Source organism: Chiloscyllium plagiosum, unplaced genomic scaffold, assembly GCF_037043375.1.
Source record: "Chiloscyllium plagiosum isolate Xiang-an unplaced genomic scaffold, Cpla_swu_hap1 HiC_scaffold_24, whole genome shotgun sequence".
Taxonomy (NCBI): domain Eukaryota; kingdom Metazoa; phylum Chordata; class Chondrichthyes; order Orectolobiformes; family Hemiscylliidae; genus Chiloscyllium; species Chiloscyllium plagiosum.
In genome coordinates this window covers 25,043,176-25,062,467 of record NW_028270162.1, presented here as the reverse complement: position 1 = coordinate 25,062,467, position 19,292 = coordinate 25,043,176, and the positions used below count along the sequence as shown (strand labels likewise).

Here is a 19,292-nt window from a genome sequence, read left to right as displayed (position 1 = left end):
CTTTCATCGCACCTTGAATCAGTGCATTCTGGATCCTCACCATGTGTGGAAAAAGTTTTTCTCACATTCCTGGCTTCCTTTGCTAATTACCTTACATGTGTGTTTTCTGATTCTCAAAAGCTGAGTAGACACTCATGATTTTGAATACTTCTTTCAAATATCGATTCTCCAAGGAGAACAGTCCCAATCTTTCTACATCACTGAATTTCCTCATCCTTGAACTGTCATTAATCTTGTCTATATCCTCTCTCGGGTCTTTACATATGCTCTAAATTGTGGGGTCCAGAATTAGACATTATGCTCCAGCTGAGGTTAAATCAGTGCTTTCTACAGGTTCAATCTAACTTTCTTGCTTGTGAACTCAATGGGTGCAATTTCCTCTCCCTGGAGGTGACAATGGAAGTGGCAAGGTGGACAAATAGTTGGGTAGGTTGACCCTAGAAGGATACTAACCCACCGCCTGTCACCTCAGCCACCAAGTTCTGGGCAATAAAGCCCATGGGCACCATCCCATTCCACCACCAATTAAGGTTCCTAACTCATCCATTAACAGTTACTTCAGACCATCTTATCATTGGCCCAATTACCTGCTATCTGACAGGTGAGAAAATAGCTTCTTGCCGCAGGGAGTGGAGTGCATCATTTCTCCCTCCAACTCTATTTTGATTTAGTCCCTACCCTCCCCCTCACTGTTTTGATCACACAGCACTGCCCTTTGATGTGAAGGGCAGTGCTTGTCACTGGCCACCCGGGTGTTTTCCTATCTTCCTGGTGGTGGAATTTGAATAAAGATTTGTGCACATTGTGTCTTTCACTGTGTCCCACACCTGCACACACACACCATGGGTGCTGGGGAAAAAATAAGCACTACTGCACTTAGGTGGTAGTGTGGGGGTTTTAAAAAAAAAAGATAAAAAAAAAGAAAAAAAAAGGAAAAAATAAAAAAAAAAGAAAATAGCTTCTTTCCAACAAAGGGAATCACGGCACATGCCTGCTGGACAGGGTGAGATGGTACTTCCAATTGCCTCAGTCTGGTGGAACTCAGGGCCAGGGTACCAGAGGAGGTAGCCACCGAGAAGGAAAGAACAGCAATAAAACTGGTGAATGGTCCAACTTAATCTTGTATGCATCAAAATAGTGTTCCAGTATGGCCAGTATCTTCATTTCCAAGTATCACTGGCTTTCTAGTGTCTTTGCTGTCTGGGCACTGAAAGTCAATCCCTTGCCCTTGCTTTTAGAGTCATGGAGTCATGGAGATGTACAGCATGGAAACAGACCTTTCGGTCCAACCTGTCCATGCCGACCTGATATCCCAACCCAATCTAGTCCCACCTGCCAGCACCTGACCCATATCACTCCAAACCCTTCCTATTCATATACCCATTCAAATGCCTTTTAAATGTTGCAATTGTACCAGCCTCCACCACTTCCTCTGGCAGCTCATTTCATACATGTACCACCCTCTGCATGAAAATGTTGCCCCTTAGGTCTCTTTTATATCTTTCCCCTCTCACCCTAAACCTATGCCATCTAGTTTTGGACTCCCCAACCCCAGGGAAAAGACTTTGTCTATTTACCCTATCCATGCCCTTCATAATTTTGTAAACCTCTATAAGGTCACCCCTCAGCCTCCAACACTCCAGGGAAAACAGCCCCAGCCTGTTCAGCCTCTTCCTATAGCTCAAATCCTCAAACCCTGGCATCATCCTTGTAAATTTTTTCTGAATCCTTTCAAGTTTCACAATATCTTTCCGATAGGAAGGAGACCAGAATTGCTCGCAATTTTCCAACAGTAGCCTAACCAAGTCCTGTACAGCCGCAACATGATCTCCCAACTCCTGTACTCAATATTCTGATCCATAAAGGAAAGCATACCAAACGACTTCTTCACTATCCTATCTACCTGCGACTCCACTTTCAAGGAGCTATGAACCTGCACTTCAAGGTCTCTGTTTATGAACAATCCTCAGGACCTTATCATTAAGTGTATAAATCCTGCTAAGATTTGCTTTCCCAAAATGCAGCACTTCGCATTTATCTGAATTAAACTCCATCTGCCACTTCTCAGCCCATTGGCCCATCTGGTCCAAATCCTGTTGTAATCTGAGGTACCCCTCTTCGCTGTCCACTACACCTCCAATTTTGGTGTCATCTGCAAACTTACTAACTATACCTCTTATGCTCACATCCAAATCATTTATGTAAATGACAAAAAGTAGAGGGCCCAGTATCGATCCTTGTGGCACTCCACTGGTCACAGGCCTCCAGTCTGAAAAACAACCCTCCACCACCACCCAGGTCTTCTACCTTTGAGCCAATTCTGTATCCAAATGATTAGTTCCCCCTGTATTCCATGAGATCTAACCTTGCTAATCAGTCTCCCATGGGGAACCTTGTCGAGCGCCTTACTGAAGTCCATATAGATCACATCTACTGCTCTGCCCTCTTCAATCTTCTTTGTTACTTCTTCAAAAAAACTCAATCAAGTTTGTGAGACATGATTTCCCATGCACAAAGCGTTGGAAATGTTGACTATCCCTAATCTGTCCTTGCCTTTCCAAATACATGTACATTCTGTCCCTCAGGATTCCCTCCAACAACTTGCCCACCACCGAGGTCAGGCTCACCGGTCTATAGTTCCCTGGTTTGTCTTTACTGCCCTTCTTAAACAGTGGTACCATGTTTGCCCACCTCCATTCTTCCGGCACCTCACCTGTGACTATCGATGATACAAATATCTCAGCAAGAGGCCCAGCAATCACTTCTCTAGCTTCCCACAGAGTTCTTGTGTACACCTGATCAGGTCCTGGGGATATAACCACCTTTACCCATTTCAAGACATCTAGCACTTCCTCCTCTGTAATCTGGACATTTTGCAAGATGTCACCATCTATTTCCCTACAGTCTATATCTTCCATATCCTTTTCCACAGTAAATACTGATGCAAAATATTCATTTAGTATCTCCCCCATTTTCTGCGGCTCCACACAAAGGCCACCTTGCTGATCTTTGAGGGGCCGTATTCTCTCCCTAGTTACCCTTTTGTCCTTAATATATTTATAAAAACCCTTTGGATTCTCCTTAATTCTATTTGCCAAAGCTATCTCACGTCCCCGTTTTGCCCTCCTGATTTCCCTCTTAAGTATACTCCTGCTTCCTTTATACTCTTCTAAGGATTCACTCGATCTATCCTGTACATACCTGACATATGTTTCCTTCTTTTTCTTAACCAAACCCTCAATTTCTTTCGTCATCCAGCATTCCCTATACCTACCAGCCTTTCCTTCCACCCTGACAGGAATATACTTTCTCTGGATTCTGGTTATCTCATTTCTGAAGGCTTCCCATTTTCCAGCCGTCCCTTTACCTGCGACATCTGCCTCCAATCAGCTTTTGAAAGTTCTTGCCTAATACCATCTAAGTTGGCCTTTTTCCCAGTTAGAACTTCAACTTTTCGATCTGGTCTATCCTTTTCCATCATATACAAATCCAAAACAAATAGAATTATGGTCGCTGGCTGCAAAGTCCTCCCCCACTGACACCTCAGTCACCTGCCCTGCCTTATTTCCCAAGTGCAGGTCAAGTTTTGCACCTTCTCTAGTAGGTACATCCACATACTGAATCAGAAAATTGTCTTGCACACACTTAAGAAATTCCTCTCCATCTAAACCTTCAACACTGTGGCAGTCCCAGTCGATGTTTGGAAAGTTAAAATTCCCTACCATAACCACCCTAATATTCTTACAGATAGCTGAGATCTCCTTACAAGTTTGTTTCTCAATTTCCCTCTGACTAATAGGGGGTCTATAATACAATCCCAATAAGGTGATCATCCCTTTCTTATTTCTCAGTTCCACCCAAATAACTTCCCTGGATGTATTTCTGAGAATATCCTCCCTCAGCACAGCTGTAATGCTATCCCTTATCAAAAATGCCACTCTCCCTCCTCTCTTGCCTCCCTTTCTACCCTTTCTGCAGCATTTGTATCCTGGAACATGAAGCTGCCAGTCCTGCCCATCCCTGATCCGCCTGATTCTCCTCTCATTATGGACCACATCCTGCAATCTTCTCCCAAACATAAACAGTGCAACCGATGCAGCACTTCTGGGTTGCACAGCCTGAGACTCTCTAGGTACGTTTTAGCTCCTTGAGGCTGCGAGCCTGTGATTAGCAGCCTTGAGTGGGGCAACATGTTAACAGAGAGACTCCTGGTTCAACAAGAAGCTCACTGGGTCAGCACTTATTGATGCTTGATCTGGCAAACGTGGGGTGGATCTTGTTACTTTTGGTTTAAAGGGCCCTGCTCCCACATCTCGTGTGTGGAGCACTGAATCCCGGCCTGTGTTTCTGTAGATACATCCTTGGATAACACAGGCGTTATTAACTACATTCTCAACCTGGCTTGCCACTTTCAATAATTTATGTACATGCACCCGGATTCCTCTATTCCAGCAGTCACTTTAGAATTGTGTGGTTTATTATTACTTTACATCATCCCACTCCGTAATCTTCTTATCAGAATTAAATCTTTCCATTAAATTTCAACTGCCACTTTTCTGCCATTCCACCAGTCTGTCTGTTCCATTAAAGTTCGATGGGCTTTTACCTATTCTCAATGCTTTCAAGTTTCAGGTAATTTGAAAATGTTGGATTGTGCTCTGTACATGAAGTTTAAATCATTAATATATGTCAGGAAGGTTAGTATCCTAACAGTGATTTCTTGGGAACTGCACAACATCCTTTATGCCAATCCATCATCACCCATTTATTTCTTTGTTTCCTGTCACCCAGCCAATGTGTATTCCTTTTGCTACTGTCCCTTTTATTTCATGACCTCTAACTTTGTCTCTTGGCAGACCTGTGAGCATTGTATCAATAACATTTTCCAAGTCCATGTACACCACATCAACAGCATTATTCTCATTACCCCTCTATTATTTGTTATGTTCCCAGTCCAAACTGCCAATTAATGAAACAAACTGACTATGAACCAGCAACATTTTATTAGGTAGACATATATCAATGATCCACATCTAATTCTACCTTATTGATATAGATTCTGATGTGCAGAGGACAGTTTCAGCATTTGCAGATAATACAAAACTTGAAAACATAGTTAACTTTGGGGGGGTTCAAGGCAGACAAAAGGATATGGAATGGGTCGATAGATGGCCAATGAAGCTCAAGATTATCATCTTGTCTTTAAATGTGGCCCATCATTTAAACACTTTTTTTTGCCTGTTAATCTTCATTTCCATTTATCTGGGCCAGAACCAGAAGTACCACTTCCCACAAACTAATTGTTCTTATTCTGCTTGCCCCTTGTCCTTTTGCAAACATAAAATTATGGAACCCAAGATCACAATACCTAAAAACTCCCATTCTGACACTTGTTCCACCTGGCCCACCTCATTCTCAAATGGGACAATGAAGATCCTTCCTACGAATTGAGAGAAGAGTAGATGGTCATTGGTACCTATCATTTGAGACAATGGATTGCTTACTGCCACTGGGGGTAGTTGTGGCCTAGTGGTTGTGTTCCTACCTCTGGTCCAGATGCTTTAGGTTCACATGCCACCTATCCTGGAGGTGTTATGATATGTCTGAGTTCCTTGACTAAAAATAACTTGAGAGCTATTTTGGCGCAGTGGTAGTGTCCCCACATTTCAGCTAGTGTTCAAGTCCTACCTGTATCAGAAACGTATTATAGCATGCCTGAGCAGGTTGAATTAAAAAAAATATTTATGCCATTTATATTCAAAGTAAAGATCCTTGTTACAAATTGTTTCCAACTGAATGGATAATAGTAATTCTTCTGTCTGATCAGGAGGTTAAGATATATCTTTCCAATTTCTTTGAAAGGTGAAGATTTTATATGAACATTTTATGGAGGTGAGAGAGAGGGAAGGGTATAAAAATTGTCAGTCATTCTTCTTTGAGGTTTTGGTGCTCGGTGATTGGATTTTACAGTGTAGTGTCAGTGACTGTAAAAACATTCTCATGTTAAGATTTGCTTTGGTTTTACAGAGAGTGTTCTGGAGAACAGTGTCCGGGAGAAGGTGAACTTGGCAGAAAAGCTAGTTCCCCCAATCAGTGAAGAGGATGCCGGGGAGTACACATGCCTGAAAGGTGACCCCAACGAATCACTCTTGCTTAAATTATCGGACAGCGAAGCCTCTAGCAATGGCTCTGGGTCCACCAGTGGGGCCATGTATGCAAAGGTAGCACGGCTCTCTAAGCAGTCCAAGGACAGCGATGTCAGTGTAAACACCAACAGCAGCAAAAACACAAACATGAGTGGCAAGCACCCATCACCTGAGAGGACCAAGCCTCCCCCACCTGACCCTTCGACCAAGCCCAAATTATCTTGGATTCATGGCAAGTTCAACACCTCATCAGCGACAAGATCACCATCGCTGGATAAAGCAGCCAACCAAGTAGAGGGCCATCATGGGACAAGCAGTAGTAGACAGAGGAATTTAAGTGAGTCATGTGCTGGCATTTATGGCAGGCAAGATGAGAAGAGAAGCACCTCAGAGGTAAAATTGAGGCACAAAGAGAAAGGTCTCAACCGGGCAAGAGAAACAGTTCCCAACGATATAAGTTGTGGGAGTAAAGTGCAGAAAAATAAAGCGAGTCCTGAACAAATGCAAAATCTCAATGGTGCTGTCCAAAATGCTCTGAAAAGAATTGGGACTTTGCCCGATGATAAGAGTGTAGCAGAAGAGAAAGAGTCACCACGCAGTCCACCACATGCGAAGGGTAGGCCAGAGGTCATTCACCCCCACCTACCCTCAGAGACAGCTAATATGTTGGCTCAACTCAAAGAAAAGACTCAAAATAAGTCAGAGCTTAACATGAGACAAAATGGGCTGATTTCACCTCAGCAGCAGAGGGAAAAGCCTACTCCACCACAGAAAGCAAAACGCTCATTCGGTGCAAATAACCAGAAGCTAAATAAAGCCATCATTCCAACGTCCACCAATCTTCAGAAAATGATAAATCCTTCTCCAGAACATCAGGAAACGACAGCAGGCAATGACAGGTGCTCAACCCTGGACGACAGGCAAAGCTGCAACTACCAGGAGCAGGATGGAGTGAACTGTACTCAGGCCAAACAGGAAACAGGTGACCAGACACCTAAAAGGACACCGATTAAAAAACCGCCCAGGAAGCGCAGCAAAGAAGCAACGTTGGACTCACAGCCTAAAACAGCTGTGATGCCACCTCAGGTGCTGGCTGTTAAAGAGTCATAACCAAAAATCAAACACTTTCTGCTCCTGTTCACCTCATTAACTTTCATGGAAAATCCAGGCAGAAAGGCACTTGTAAAACCGAGGACAGCACAGCCATTGTTGTGGATCAGTGCTGTGGCCCGTCCACTCAACATGAGGCAAAATGAAAATGATTGACTTTTCAACCTAATATATTCACGTGTCACAACCCTCCTTGATGGTCGAACATGACCAAAAGTGCATTTAATTTTGGATTGGCACTACCTTGGCAGATGACTAAAAGCAGTGTCTTCTTTCCGTTAACCTTACAACTGCCTGTGACTGATGATCAGTAATGGTACAGAGAGCCTCTGGCATTTCCGCTATTGTTAGAGATAGGCTTCTTTCTATGGACTGTAGAATCGGAGTTTTTATGACATTATATATTTCGATAAATTTTGCATAAGCAAAGCTTTCTCTAAAAAGGAAAACCTCATCTCCTTAACATTTTCTGTTGTTCTACTCAGTAAAGAACTGCTGGCTTTTGTATTTTATTATTTTACGGTTCTTCTGATGTTTATTTTGATGAAAACAAAAATGGTAAAAGACCAAAGATGCTGCCTTTGTGCCTCATTGCAGTGTGTGAAACTAGCTCAGTGCTAACCGGCTGCCTGTGTAACATTGGCAGAGGGCTGTAGCAACAGGGAGTGAAGGGAGTTTAGCACTAAAATATCATGGAGGTGAAGGACCCAATGCTGTTTGAACTAATTTGGAGTGGGGAGAGAGGTCCTGGAAAGTTAGCCCAAGAGATCAGAGATGATTGATGCAGAAAGGGTCAGTTTAGTTTAAAAAGTTCATTGTATTGACAGAACACACTGGAGCACAGAGACTGGAGTCTACAGTGAGGTAGTCAGCAGCCACAGTGCTAGTCTTATGAACATTCTGCGGTAGCTCGCAAACATAGTTTTAGTTTTTCAAGTATTTTTGACATATTTACAGTGTTGCATACTACTTGAGACACTCAGTAAGGTTTTGCCATTTCACCATCTTTGAATAATTGTCAGGGAAAAGCTTTGTTTCGCCCAGGATACTGTGCTGCTGCCAGTACACTGAGACTCCTGACGCACTGTGTCCCAGCTGCTTTCCATATACAATGATGTTTGTAAAATATTTTTTTATTTCAATCATTAAAAATTTCAAACAAAAGGAATAAAACATTTTCTTTCTTTAGCCATCTCCTGGTTTATTTTCTTCACTTGACTATTTATTGTTGAGTAGATGTTAAGCTGCTCGTTGTTAGAAATCTGAAGCAGTGGAAGCCTACGGCACAAAAAGGGCATTTGGAGAACTGGGGTGGGTCGGGGCAAGAGGAATGTGGAGAGGGAACTCCATTGATATCTCCTCAACAGACAGAGTCAGACATGGCTTCCATCACTGCCCCCTGTTCAAGCCACTTACACAGGGAAAGAGGTTGAGGCACGAGTTCACTGGAAGAACTTGAAAAGGTTTGAACTGACGTTGAGGCATCCTGTAAGTTTGGGCTCAGCATCAAATTTGTTACACTTGTCATCCCATCAAAGCACTTGCGATATCTGCTCTTCCACTGATGAATCCTTTCCAGATTCAGTGGGTTCTGGCTGAGGAATGGTATGCCATATTTCTAGCACTAGGAGAAAGTGAGGACTGCAGATGCTGGAGATCAGAGCTGAAAATGTGTTGCTGGAAAAGCGCAGCAGGTCAGGCAGCATCCAAGGAGCAGGAGAATCGACGTTTCGAGCATGAGCCCTTCTTCAGAAATACACATTTCCAAATCTCAAATGTGATTTCACTCCCAGTTAAGTTGGGGTTGCAGTGGTATTACAAATGTCTTTTGTTCTGGATGAATATTTTAAATACCAGGACACTATAGGCTATGAACCAAGTGCAGGAATGAGTCTATGATTTGAAAAATCCATATGTGAAAAATTACCAAATTTGTTCTGGTGAAGGATTACATGAAAGTTTCAACTCAGAAACAACCCAATTAATCCAAGTCAATGTTTGTGCCCCACACAGCCTTTCCCCACTCTACTTTATCCAACAGCAACCCAGGTGCTCTTCTTTCCTCATGTATTTATCCAGTTAACCTTCAAACAATATTGTGGTGAATTTGAGGCATGACAGAACAGAAAATGAACGCATTTTTATTTTCAATACTGTGCATTGTTTCCCTGCATTAAATGACTATTCATGAAAAGCGATAGGTTTAACTGTATCTTGTTGAAATATTGGCTCTTGCAGGCCATACAAAATAACTATAGATTGATTCGGCTCTAAATAGGTCCATCTTGGGAAGAGATAATTGACCTGGTAGTCTTGAATGCATGTCAAACTGGATTAACTTTAATCTTACACAAGACCACATTGGGTGATATCCAAATTTGAAGTCTTCAGCAAGACTTTATTTTACGTTGAGTCATTGCTCAGATATTGCAATGATAGCTTGTGTTCAAAGCAGAAAGATCCAAACTGATGGCATGGGGAAGGTTGTTCTATTGAAACCTGGGATCAGATTTCATGTTGCAGCAGAAGTTATGTTCTGTATTTGCCTGTTGCTGTGCCTAATCTGAGTTTGCACTCTGCTGTGCACCACCAGGCTTGATGTTGCATTTTATTTGGGAGTTCTTGGGCTAAAGTGTGAAAGAACTTCATCTAATAGCTTAATCAATGTTGTGATGAATGTGAGGCACAGCATTTTTTGTGCTGAATGGCCTTTTCTGTAATGTATGATCCTCTAATTCTATAACTTTCTATTCCCAGTAATACCTCATACCTGACATTATTGTTCAGACTGATGTCTCAGGGGGAAAGTGAATATTTTTGACCGAGTAATCTGCACAACAGCCTCAGTGTGGATTCTTCTTCTGAAATAGTTAATGGATAGATGTGTGTGCATATGTGTGTAAAACCAGCTCACAGGGCTATTAATCAGGCCCAGTCAGTGCAGGATCAAGGTGTCTGCGCACCTCCCTGTGGTAGTTATGCAATGCAGGCGTGTTTTCGACGTGCATGGTATCAATTATAAACCACAAGGTCCCCATTCTCAACTTTCTCTCAATTTGCTGATATATTTTCCTGAGGCCCCGCACATAGAACCCTGACTGTTAGGCTTTGAATGAGCCTCTTGTCTTTGCCTGATAGCAGTACTGCATCTCTAACTCCAATTGCTTTGCTGTTTAGAGTCAGTGTTTAGATAGAGGGCCAGTGTTACATGGCCAGCATTGTAAAAAAATACACAGGGGTATGGAGAGAGGTCAGGGCTGCTATAAAACTGTGACTGGTTCCTCCTTAGTGTTGGCCTGTCAAGGTGATTTCACTGTACTTCTGACAATTGAGCAATAAAATGTTGGAAGATCTGTGGCCCACTGGGGATGCCCTGATGGGTAGCTCATGACAACAACAGGATACAGTTCACAAGGTCAATCGCAGAGCTGCCTGCCATTCAAACTGACAGCCTTTTGTGTTCAGCACTCGATATAGTTATTGCTAAACCAAGTCACAAGAGAAGTAACAGTGGTCAGCAACAGTAAAGCCCTTGACATCACTTTTGAGAGAGAGATGGCAGGAAGTGAGCTATAAATACAGATTGTGTTTGCAGATGTTTGGAAGAAAAATGACAAAGTCTGCAGAATTGAAAGATAGACAATGGGAATCTTTCTGCATATGACAGAACCTCAGTTAAATGATTAGACAAATTGCACAGTTCTGTGAACCAAACAAGGGTGTTTCTCAGCCTACTGCTCAGAGCACCTCAGATTGACTGGCTTTTAATCAATGACAGTAAATTCAGCAGGACTATGTTCTCAATGGTGAATAGTGGTTGACAATTCAATAACTAGCAGGAGGTCAAACTTCCACTAACTTGGGATTAGGGGTTGGGGGGTGGAGGTGGGGGGACGCAGGCTGCAATGCAAAAAGACAAAGCTGAAGCTTTTACAGCCACCTTCAGCCAAAATTGCCAAATAAATGATCCACAACCTCCTCCTGAGGTCCCCAGCATCCCAGGTATTAATGTATAACGTGAACAGTTGTGGTCCTAACAGTGAACCCTGAAGAAGTTCACTAGTCATTCTCTGCCATCCTGAACAAATTCCTTTATCCACATTGCGTTCTGCCAGTTAGCCAATCCTCTATCCACACCAATCTTGCCCCTGACACCATGGGCTCTTATGTTATTTAGAAACCTCCTGTGTCACACCATGTCAAAGGCCTTCTGGAAATTCAAATAGATCACATCCACTTGGCTCTTCTTTGTCTAACTCCCTTGTTACCTCCTCTATTAATTCTAAAAGCTTTGTCAGGCATGATCTCCCCTTGACGAAGGACTGCTTGCAAGTCCTCTACAATCTAACCCTTAACAACCCACTCAAAAATCTTATCAATGAACATGGTCAGGCTAACTGGCCTATAATTTCCTGTCTTCTGCCTCTTTCCCTTCATCTTAAGGTGAGTATTTGGTATACTTATTGATGATTGCATAATGTTCAGTACCATTCACAACTCCTCAAACATTCAAACAACCCATGGCCGTATTCAACAATGTCTGAACAACAGTTGGCTTGGTCTGATATTTGGCAGTGATGTTTGTGCTACTTAAATGCCAGGCAATGATGATTTCCAACAAAGGTGAACCTAACTATCACCCTTTGACATTCAAGAGCATTACTTTAGCTGACTATCCAACTAACACATTATGGAGATCATTTTGATCACAAACTGAACTGGATCAGCAATATAATTACTGTGGATACAAGAGCAGGTCAGATACTAGGAAGTGTGAGATAACTAAGTCAACTGCTAACTTCCCAAAGCCATCTACAAGGCACAAGTCAGAAGTACGATGGAACACCTTCCACTTGTCTGGATGAGTGCAGCTCCAGTAACACTCCAGAATATTGACATAATCTAGGTTAAAGCAGTTGGGTTCATCGGTACCCTATCCACCCATTAACACATCTACTCCTTCCCCAGTGGCGTTTGGCGTGTCCTTGATAGTGAGAACCACATCCATGAAATAATACAAAGAATAACAATTCTCAGGATGTGGATGAAGCAGCAAAGTCGATGGGTACAGAATAGCCTTATCTAGCAATATTTGCAACATTGCAATGGTTGCATTGTTCTCTTTGTGACCCTGCACTGCTGACCCCTTTTTGTGCACCTAAATGTCATTCTTTTGGTGATAAGGGTGCACCTGAGAATGTGTTCCCCGTGTGAACTGGAAATCATTGATGTGGCCCCATGTTGCTGTCAGACAGTGCAAATGGCTGAATTGAAGCCAAGATACCAAATTTAGCCAACATATATGCAGGCCATGATTTTTTTTCCCATAAACATTTTACTGCAAGACTGGGCGCTACACAAGTACAATTTGGACATGTACAGATCTTTTTCAATATATGATTTCAGTTACATCACACTGTAAACCTTTGCTATTAATTCTGTGTCTTACCAACTTATACTCCACAACCACCTGATGAAGGAGTGGCGCTCTGAATGCTAGTGCTTCCAATTAAACAGTTGGACTATAACCTGATGTTGTGTGATTTTTAACTTTGGACATGTAGGCACCCAAAATGCAGATGAAGTAACTTTTCTTTCTTCTTCTCATTGCCAAATGTCTGGGAGCACTCATCATCATTGTGTTACCAGCCCCTGTAAGATGCCCCACTGAGGCACTTCTGTATCCTCCATTCTGAGAGAGAAATGGCACACTAACTCTCCTTTCCCTTGCTCTTACTGCAGCCCACTTATATCCAAATGACTCACCATATACCGATCCCAACTCTACAAAAGTCTTCAAAATAAATAGTTCTCTTTTGGTCTCAGCAGTGGCAAAATACCATATTTGTTTTGTCAATGCTCCTCCTGTGGAACAACTTGGGATGCTTTATTACATTAATCATAGAATACCTATGGTGCGGAAGCAGAGCATTCAGCCCATCAAGACCTTCTGAAGAGCATGCTACCCAAGACTCACCCCATCCTCTGTAACTCTGCATTTCCCATGGCTAATCCACCTAACCTGCAAACTATAGGCAATTTAGCATGGCCAATCCACTTAACCTGCACATCTTTGGACTCTAGGAGTAAACTGGAGCACACGGTCGAAACCCACACAGACACTGGGAGAAAATGCAAACTCCACACTAACAGTCGCCCGAGGCTGGAAATGAACTTGGATTTCTGGCACTTGTGAGGCAGCAACGCTAACCACTGAGCCACCATGACACCCCAAAATGGGCTACAGAAATACAAGTTGTCATTGCTGAAGTACGAAATATTCAGTTGGAGCTGAATTACATGAATTTGTTCTTGCCAATGTTAAACAGGAAAAGGTTCTGGTTTATCCACATTTTAATGTTACTCAAACTGCAAGGCAATAGTTGAAGGCAGTTATTCTTTACATAAACCAACGAAAAGCTTCAATTAAATTTTAGCATGTAACTCAACACTAGGTATTATTGATACTATAAATATAAACTATCCAAATCTCTCAAATGCATTGCAGCAGCCAGGGATTTATCTATATTCTATATATTTATGTATGTGTGTGTATATGTAAGTATATAAACCATATCTGTCAGTTGAGCATTCGATAGGCTCTGAGTTCAGACTCCTATTAGAGGGTAAATTTGTCTTCTTATTCTTGCTTGTGAGATCTGGGGTTATAGCTGGGTGGAAATTCATCAAATGATCCTTTTAACGTGATAAATTTAAAGAAATATAGAGAGGAATGTCTGATTGAAGCAGTAACTGAAAGAAAGATGAAACAGTAATCGCTTTAACCCTGCCAAGTGAAACAGTTCAAAAACCTCTGCTCCAAACCCAGTGTCAGGCCCCAAATAAAAACTGTGTTCATATAAACCTGTCACTGAGCCAGGAGCGGGCCCCATGACAACACACTCGATCACGAGCTTCCCAGAGAGCTGAGCAGCCCACGTCATCCACATCTGGTAGTTATTCAGAGACAGGAAATTTATAAGGAGGGAAGGTAGTGAAGACTGCAGGAATGCTCAGCTCAGGGAAGGCAGTGCTTCAAAGGGAACTGCTCCTTCACGTTTCATCACGGAGCAGTTTTGTGGGGCCCACAGCAAGGAAACAACAACAGCCACCATTGATGGCCCATGTATCCCACTGCTCACTGTAATACTCCCTGAGATATAATATACCCAATTTGATGTAAAAAAACTAGCAGCTTTTCTTATAACAAATCCTGGTACATCACATTCCACTCACTGTAACACAATCTGCCATGTCCCATATTTCTTCTTAAAACATTCCCAGTTATATCCACAACCTTTGTGTACATGCTCCCATATGTTCCTCTTCCCTCCTGTAAACATTCTCTGATCTGCACCCGAACCATTCACTCTGACACTGGTAAACTTCACACACCTTCTTGTGACACTTGCTGATATTCATCAAACTGCCCATAACATAGCCTTGAGTACCCTGTCTTGATAATAATGGTCAAATAATCAATCGCTCATCAGGACCTCATTAACCCAGAGGATTATTTAGTGAAGTCAGTTAGTGCGGTTGGCTGGTTTGTAATGCAGAGTCAAAATTAGAGTGGTGCTGGTAAAGCACAGCAGGTCTGGCAGTATCCGAGGAGCAGGAAAATCGATGCTTCAGGCAAAAGCCCTTCATCAGTAATTGCAACATCTGCCGTACCCACTTTCGCCTGGTTTGTAATGCAGAATAACACCAATAGCACAGGTTCAGTTCCTATACTGACTGAGGTCACAATCAAGGCTCAGCCATACCTGACATGTGGGGGCCCTTAGGTTAAACTCACAATCAGTCATAGCAACCAATGGCTCTCATGGTGACCTCCTCTGGGTTACGTAAAACACATTATAAGTTATGAATTTGACAGCAAAGCGATTAGTTTGTGTATATGCAGACTGACTTATTAGCTACAGGTAAAGTTGCAATGTTGTGCACACACAAAAAACAGAAATGAACTCTGATAAAGGCAAGGTGCACATAGTTATCAATAAGCATTCTGTGGATTTCCATGGTACCTTGAATGTCACAAAAGATCCAAAGCATTATAAGGGTACAACCAGAACAAAATAAAAAAAGTGTCAAAGAAGGAAGTGGTAAGAGAAGTGACTGAAGACTTTTCTTAAAGTACAGGGATACAGATGGAGAGATGATGCAGTTTGAGGAGAGAATTGCAGATCCTTGAACAGAGGTGTTTAAAGGCAATGCTGCAAAAGAAGAGGTGAAGGATGTCGGAGATGCACTGTGACAAAGGTGGAAGAATCAAGGATTGTAAGAGATTGTAGAATAGTGAAGGGTGAGGGCATGAAGGAGTTTGTATAAATGGATGAGAGTTTAAATTTTCAGGCACTGATGGGTTTATGAGCCAATTTTTAGTTCTACCCATCCCTTTCATCCCAATTTTATGGAATATGAACATTTCAATGCCAGACTACCAAGTCTTGCATCCCAATCATTTACATCTCATCATGGTTATATTTTCATTGGACTGCCAACGTTTGGTAGATGTGCAGTGGAAACCTAGCAGATTTTCAGGTCTGTTGTGCACTTGAGCCTTTGAGAACAGGCAAGTTCTATTTCCTTGTCTGTGTGTCGGCTGATCTCAGCAGTCATACCAGAAGTCTAACAAAAATCATGATGCAATGGTGAGAGATCCACCTCAGGCAATCAATGGTTAGGCAATAGTGAGAATCTTCTGCATTTTCAGGCACCGCTAAATCTGATCTCATCATTCCAAGCAACAATGAACTATCTTGTCATGGGTTTCCTAACCTAAATCACCCCTCTCCATACTGTAACACAATCTGCCATGTCCTATATTCCTTCTTAAAACATACTCAGTTATATCCACAACCTTCATGTACATTCTCCCGTATGCTCCCTTTCCGTCCTGTAAACATTTTCTGCTATGCACCATCCCACCATTCACTCTGACACTGATAAATTTCCCACACCTTCTTGTGACACTTGCTGATAGTCATCATACTTTTACCCTTTTATTTCTTGTAAGATTCCTAGATGCACCCAAAACCTACCCCCAATAAAGCCTGGAGTCCATCTGGTAAACTCTACCTCAGGGAAACACAGTTGGGGCACTGGGGGAGTCATGTGAGTAGGCGGATGCTCCATCTTATATCGTTTCTGCTCTGCCAAGGGAAGTTCTGGCCTGTTTCTTTAATAATAACATTCCATTTGGATACAGGATGTGCCCATATCCATTTAGCATCCATTTTCTCTAGACTGCAGTTTTTTCAATAGCATAATGAGACATTATTAGGCTGGGGTCCAGGCAGCTCCTGCAGCAAGGAGACAGAGACAGAGATCCAAAGTCACCCTATTCACTCACTTTCTGAATGTTTTTGGAGAGACAAATAGAGGCAAGAATAAATATTTACAAGATTAACCTTTCAAAGACCATTCTTTTCAAACACTTCTTCCACTATTTTTAAATATCTGAGCAGTAAATACCTGGCTACATTGTGGATCAATGCATTGAGTGGCACTGGACATGGCAGGTCAGTACAAGATTTAATCCTTCCACTAATGGTTTAAACAGTTTCAGTTAGGATGAGAATAATCTGCTGTCAACACTTTTGGTTGAGAAGCGGCACTATAAGTTTCTGTTACCTGGAGAAAAGCTTCCACAACAGGATGGGCTGAATGGCCTTTTTGCTGTGGTATAAATTCCCGCAGTAGTCAGCTTCCCATTTTTGATCTCTATCACATGGCACCTCTGGTATATCGACATTGGGTGCACACAGAATGGGCTTAACTGTGACATCCCTAAAACTAAACATGACACAACACCAATGTATTAGATAAACCTAAATGGCTGTTGAGTCTTTAATCATTTAGAATGGGGCACATAAGATCAGCTTTATTTTGACACTTTGAGCTTTTACTTATAAATTCTGTGTCCTATGTAACCTGCCCCATTAGCTACCTGATGAAGGTGCAGCGCTCCGAAAGCTTATACATTCAAATAAACCTGTTGGACTATAACCTGGTGTCATTGCCATTTTCAACTTTGTCCAAACCAGTCCAACACTAGCACCTCTACATCATGATCACCAAACTTCAATAGTTTGATGATATGGATGGTCTCAATCCATGTAATTGCATAAGAGTTACGTTTCCCTCTGATATGACCAGACTCTGCAAGGTTCCCCAATTTATTACAGTTCTAAATGGGATGCCCCAAATCATTAAGCTGAGAATGGGTGAACTGGCTCCCCTTCGTTATTCACGCACCCTCTCAGTAATTGCAATAAGGTCAATTTAGAAACAGTCCTTTTCTTTGCAGATAATGTCTTTTTTATTCCCAGAGCAAAGGAATTTAGATTTTTAAATGAACTAATTTAAACAGGCTTTTTTAAGTCAACAAGAGTGTCAGTTCAATCGTTGTTAAATGCCAGAAGAAATACTAATGTGCCGCACATACAAAAAAATTAGAATAAGAACAGAGTCGAAAAAAGATATTCAGGTCAGTCTCTGAGTCACTTATGAAGACTAGATGGAAGAATGTGATGTCTGTTACAGTGTCTGGCTGTTACTGATGTTGGTAGTTGAACAGTTGATTTTGAGATTCTTGGTTTTGTAGATCAATTGTCCTGTCTCCTTTCCACAAGTGGCTGATTGGCAGTGCTCAGAGTGAGCCGTGTATTCCCTCCCATGTCCCTTCAGTGTCATTCGTACTTGGTGGGAACGTCAGTCATCCAAACCAACCATAGCAGAAGGGATATATTAGTGGTGGCTGATCTGGTTTGCACAACACAAGGAAAGAAACTAAGGGGGTGTCATTTTTGACTTAACTGTCCTGAAAGAAAATTTTCAACATCAGGAACAGCACTGCTTTAAAAAAAGTGTTGAGAGGAACATTTACTTTTGAGCAGGAATATCTTAAATGCCGTCCATCATTCTTCCTTATGAGATATATTTTGATGTATAATCCCATGACTCTGCAGGTGGTATACAGCAGCAATTCTACAAGTCAGACATGTTACATAGCCTCCTTGTTAGCGTTGTATGTTTACAGTCTTCAATAAAGAACCCACGTAATGTTTTAACCAATTTGTGTTGTACAACTGATATGTTTGTAATCAATAGAAGGATGCAACATGACCTTCCAACAAAATATTCCTCTTCATTGACGATGATGTGTATTATTGGGTGAGATGTAAACCCAGCATTGTACTCTATGGGTTTCCTGCTCCATGAATTAAATTAAATTGACCATTCAGGTGTTACTGAACAAACGTAAGCAACTCCTAAATTAAGCTCCCAGCTTAAACTTGACTCTAATTAAATAATTATAAACAGAGCTGGACGCTGTCTGGCATACAAGGCTTGGAGAGGGTGGACGCTAGGAAATTGTTTCCGTTAGGTGAGGAAACTAGGACCCGTGGACACAGCCTTAGAATTAGAGGGGGTAAATTCAGAACAGAAATGCGGAGACATTTTTTCAGCCAGAGAGTGGTGGGCCTGTGGAATTCATTGCCGCAGAGTTTAGTGGAGGCTGGGACGCTAAATGTCTTCAAGGCAGAAATTGATAAATTCTTGATGTCACAAGGAATTAAGGGCTACGGGGAGAATGCGGGTAAGTGGAGTTGAAATGCTCATCAGCCATGATTGAATGGCGGAGTGGACTCGATGGGCCGAATGGCCTTACTTCCGCTCCTATGTCTTATGGTCTTATGGTCTTATCATTCCCAACTGAGCCAAGCCTTAGGTCTCGTCTCTTTAAGTTGAGCTTAGTCCTTGTTGGCAACTTCCCAAAATGAGAGACTAAGTTGCTGCCTCTTGATTTGAATTGAGGCTACAGAGCAAATTGAATTTTCAATAAATATAATTCATGCAGTACTGGGAGCCAAGTTTGATGGTTTCTCTTGCCAATCAATTTCAGGTTGTATTGTTTAATAAATGTTTAATGAATCTCTGGTTCTTTGGATTGAATATGTTTCATGGGAGACAGGATAATGTTTCTAAGTCTTGTCCTGTCAAATACCATCCAGACTTCACTCTTCTCCA

At 42.0% G+C, this 19,292-nt stretch overlaps 1 protein-coding gene across 1 annotated transcript in view; it reads left to right on the top strand.

Annotated features, from left to right (window-relative positions):
- scarf2 (scavenger receptor class F, member 2) overlaps positions 1-8,444 on the top strand; it is a 73,269-nt gene extending 64,825 nt beyond the window's left edge. Inside the window, exon 11 of the mRNA XM_043715623.2 lies at positions 6,028-8,444. Within this exon, the coding sequence (XP_043571558.2) occupies positions 6,028-7,256 (1,229 nt within the window). The 3' untranslated portion in view covers positions 7,257-8,444. The remainder of the gene's footprint in view (positions 1-6,027) is intronic.
- Positions 8,445-19,292: the final 10,848 nt, after the last annotated feature.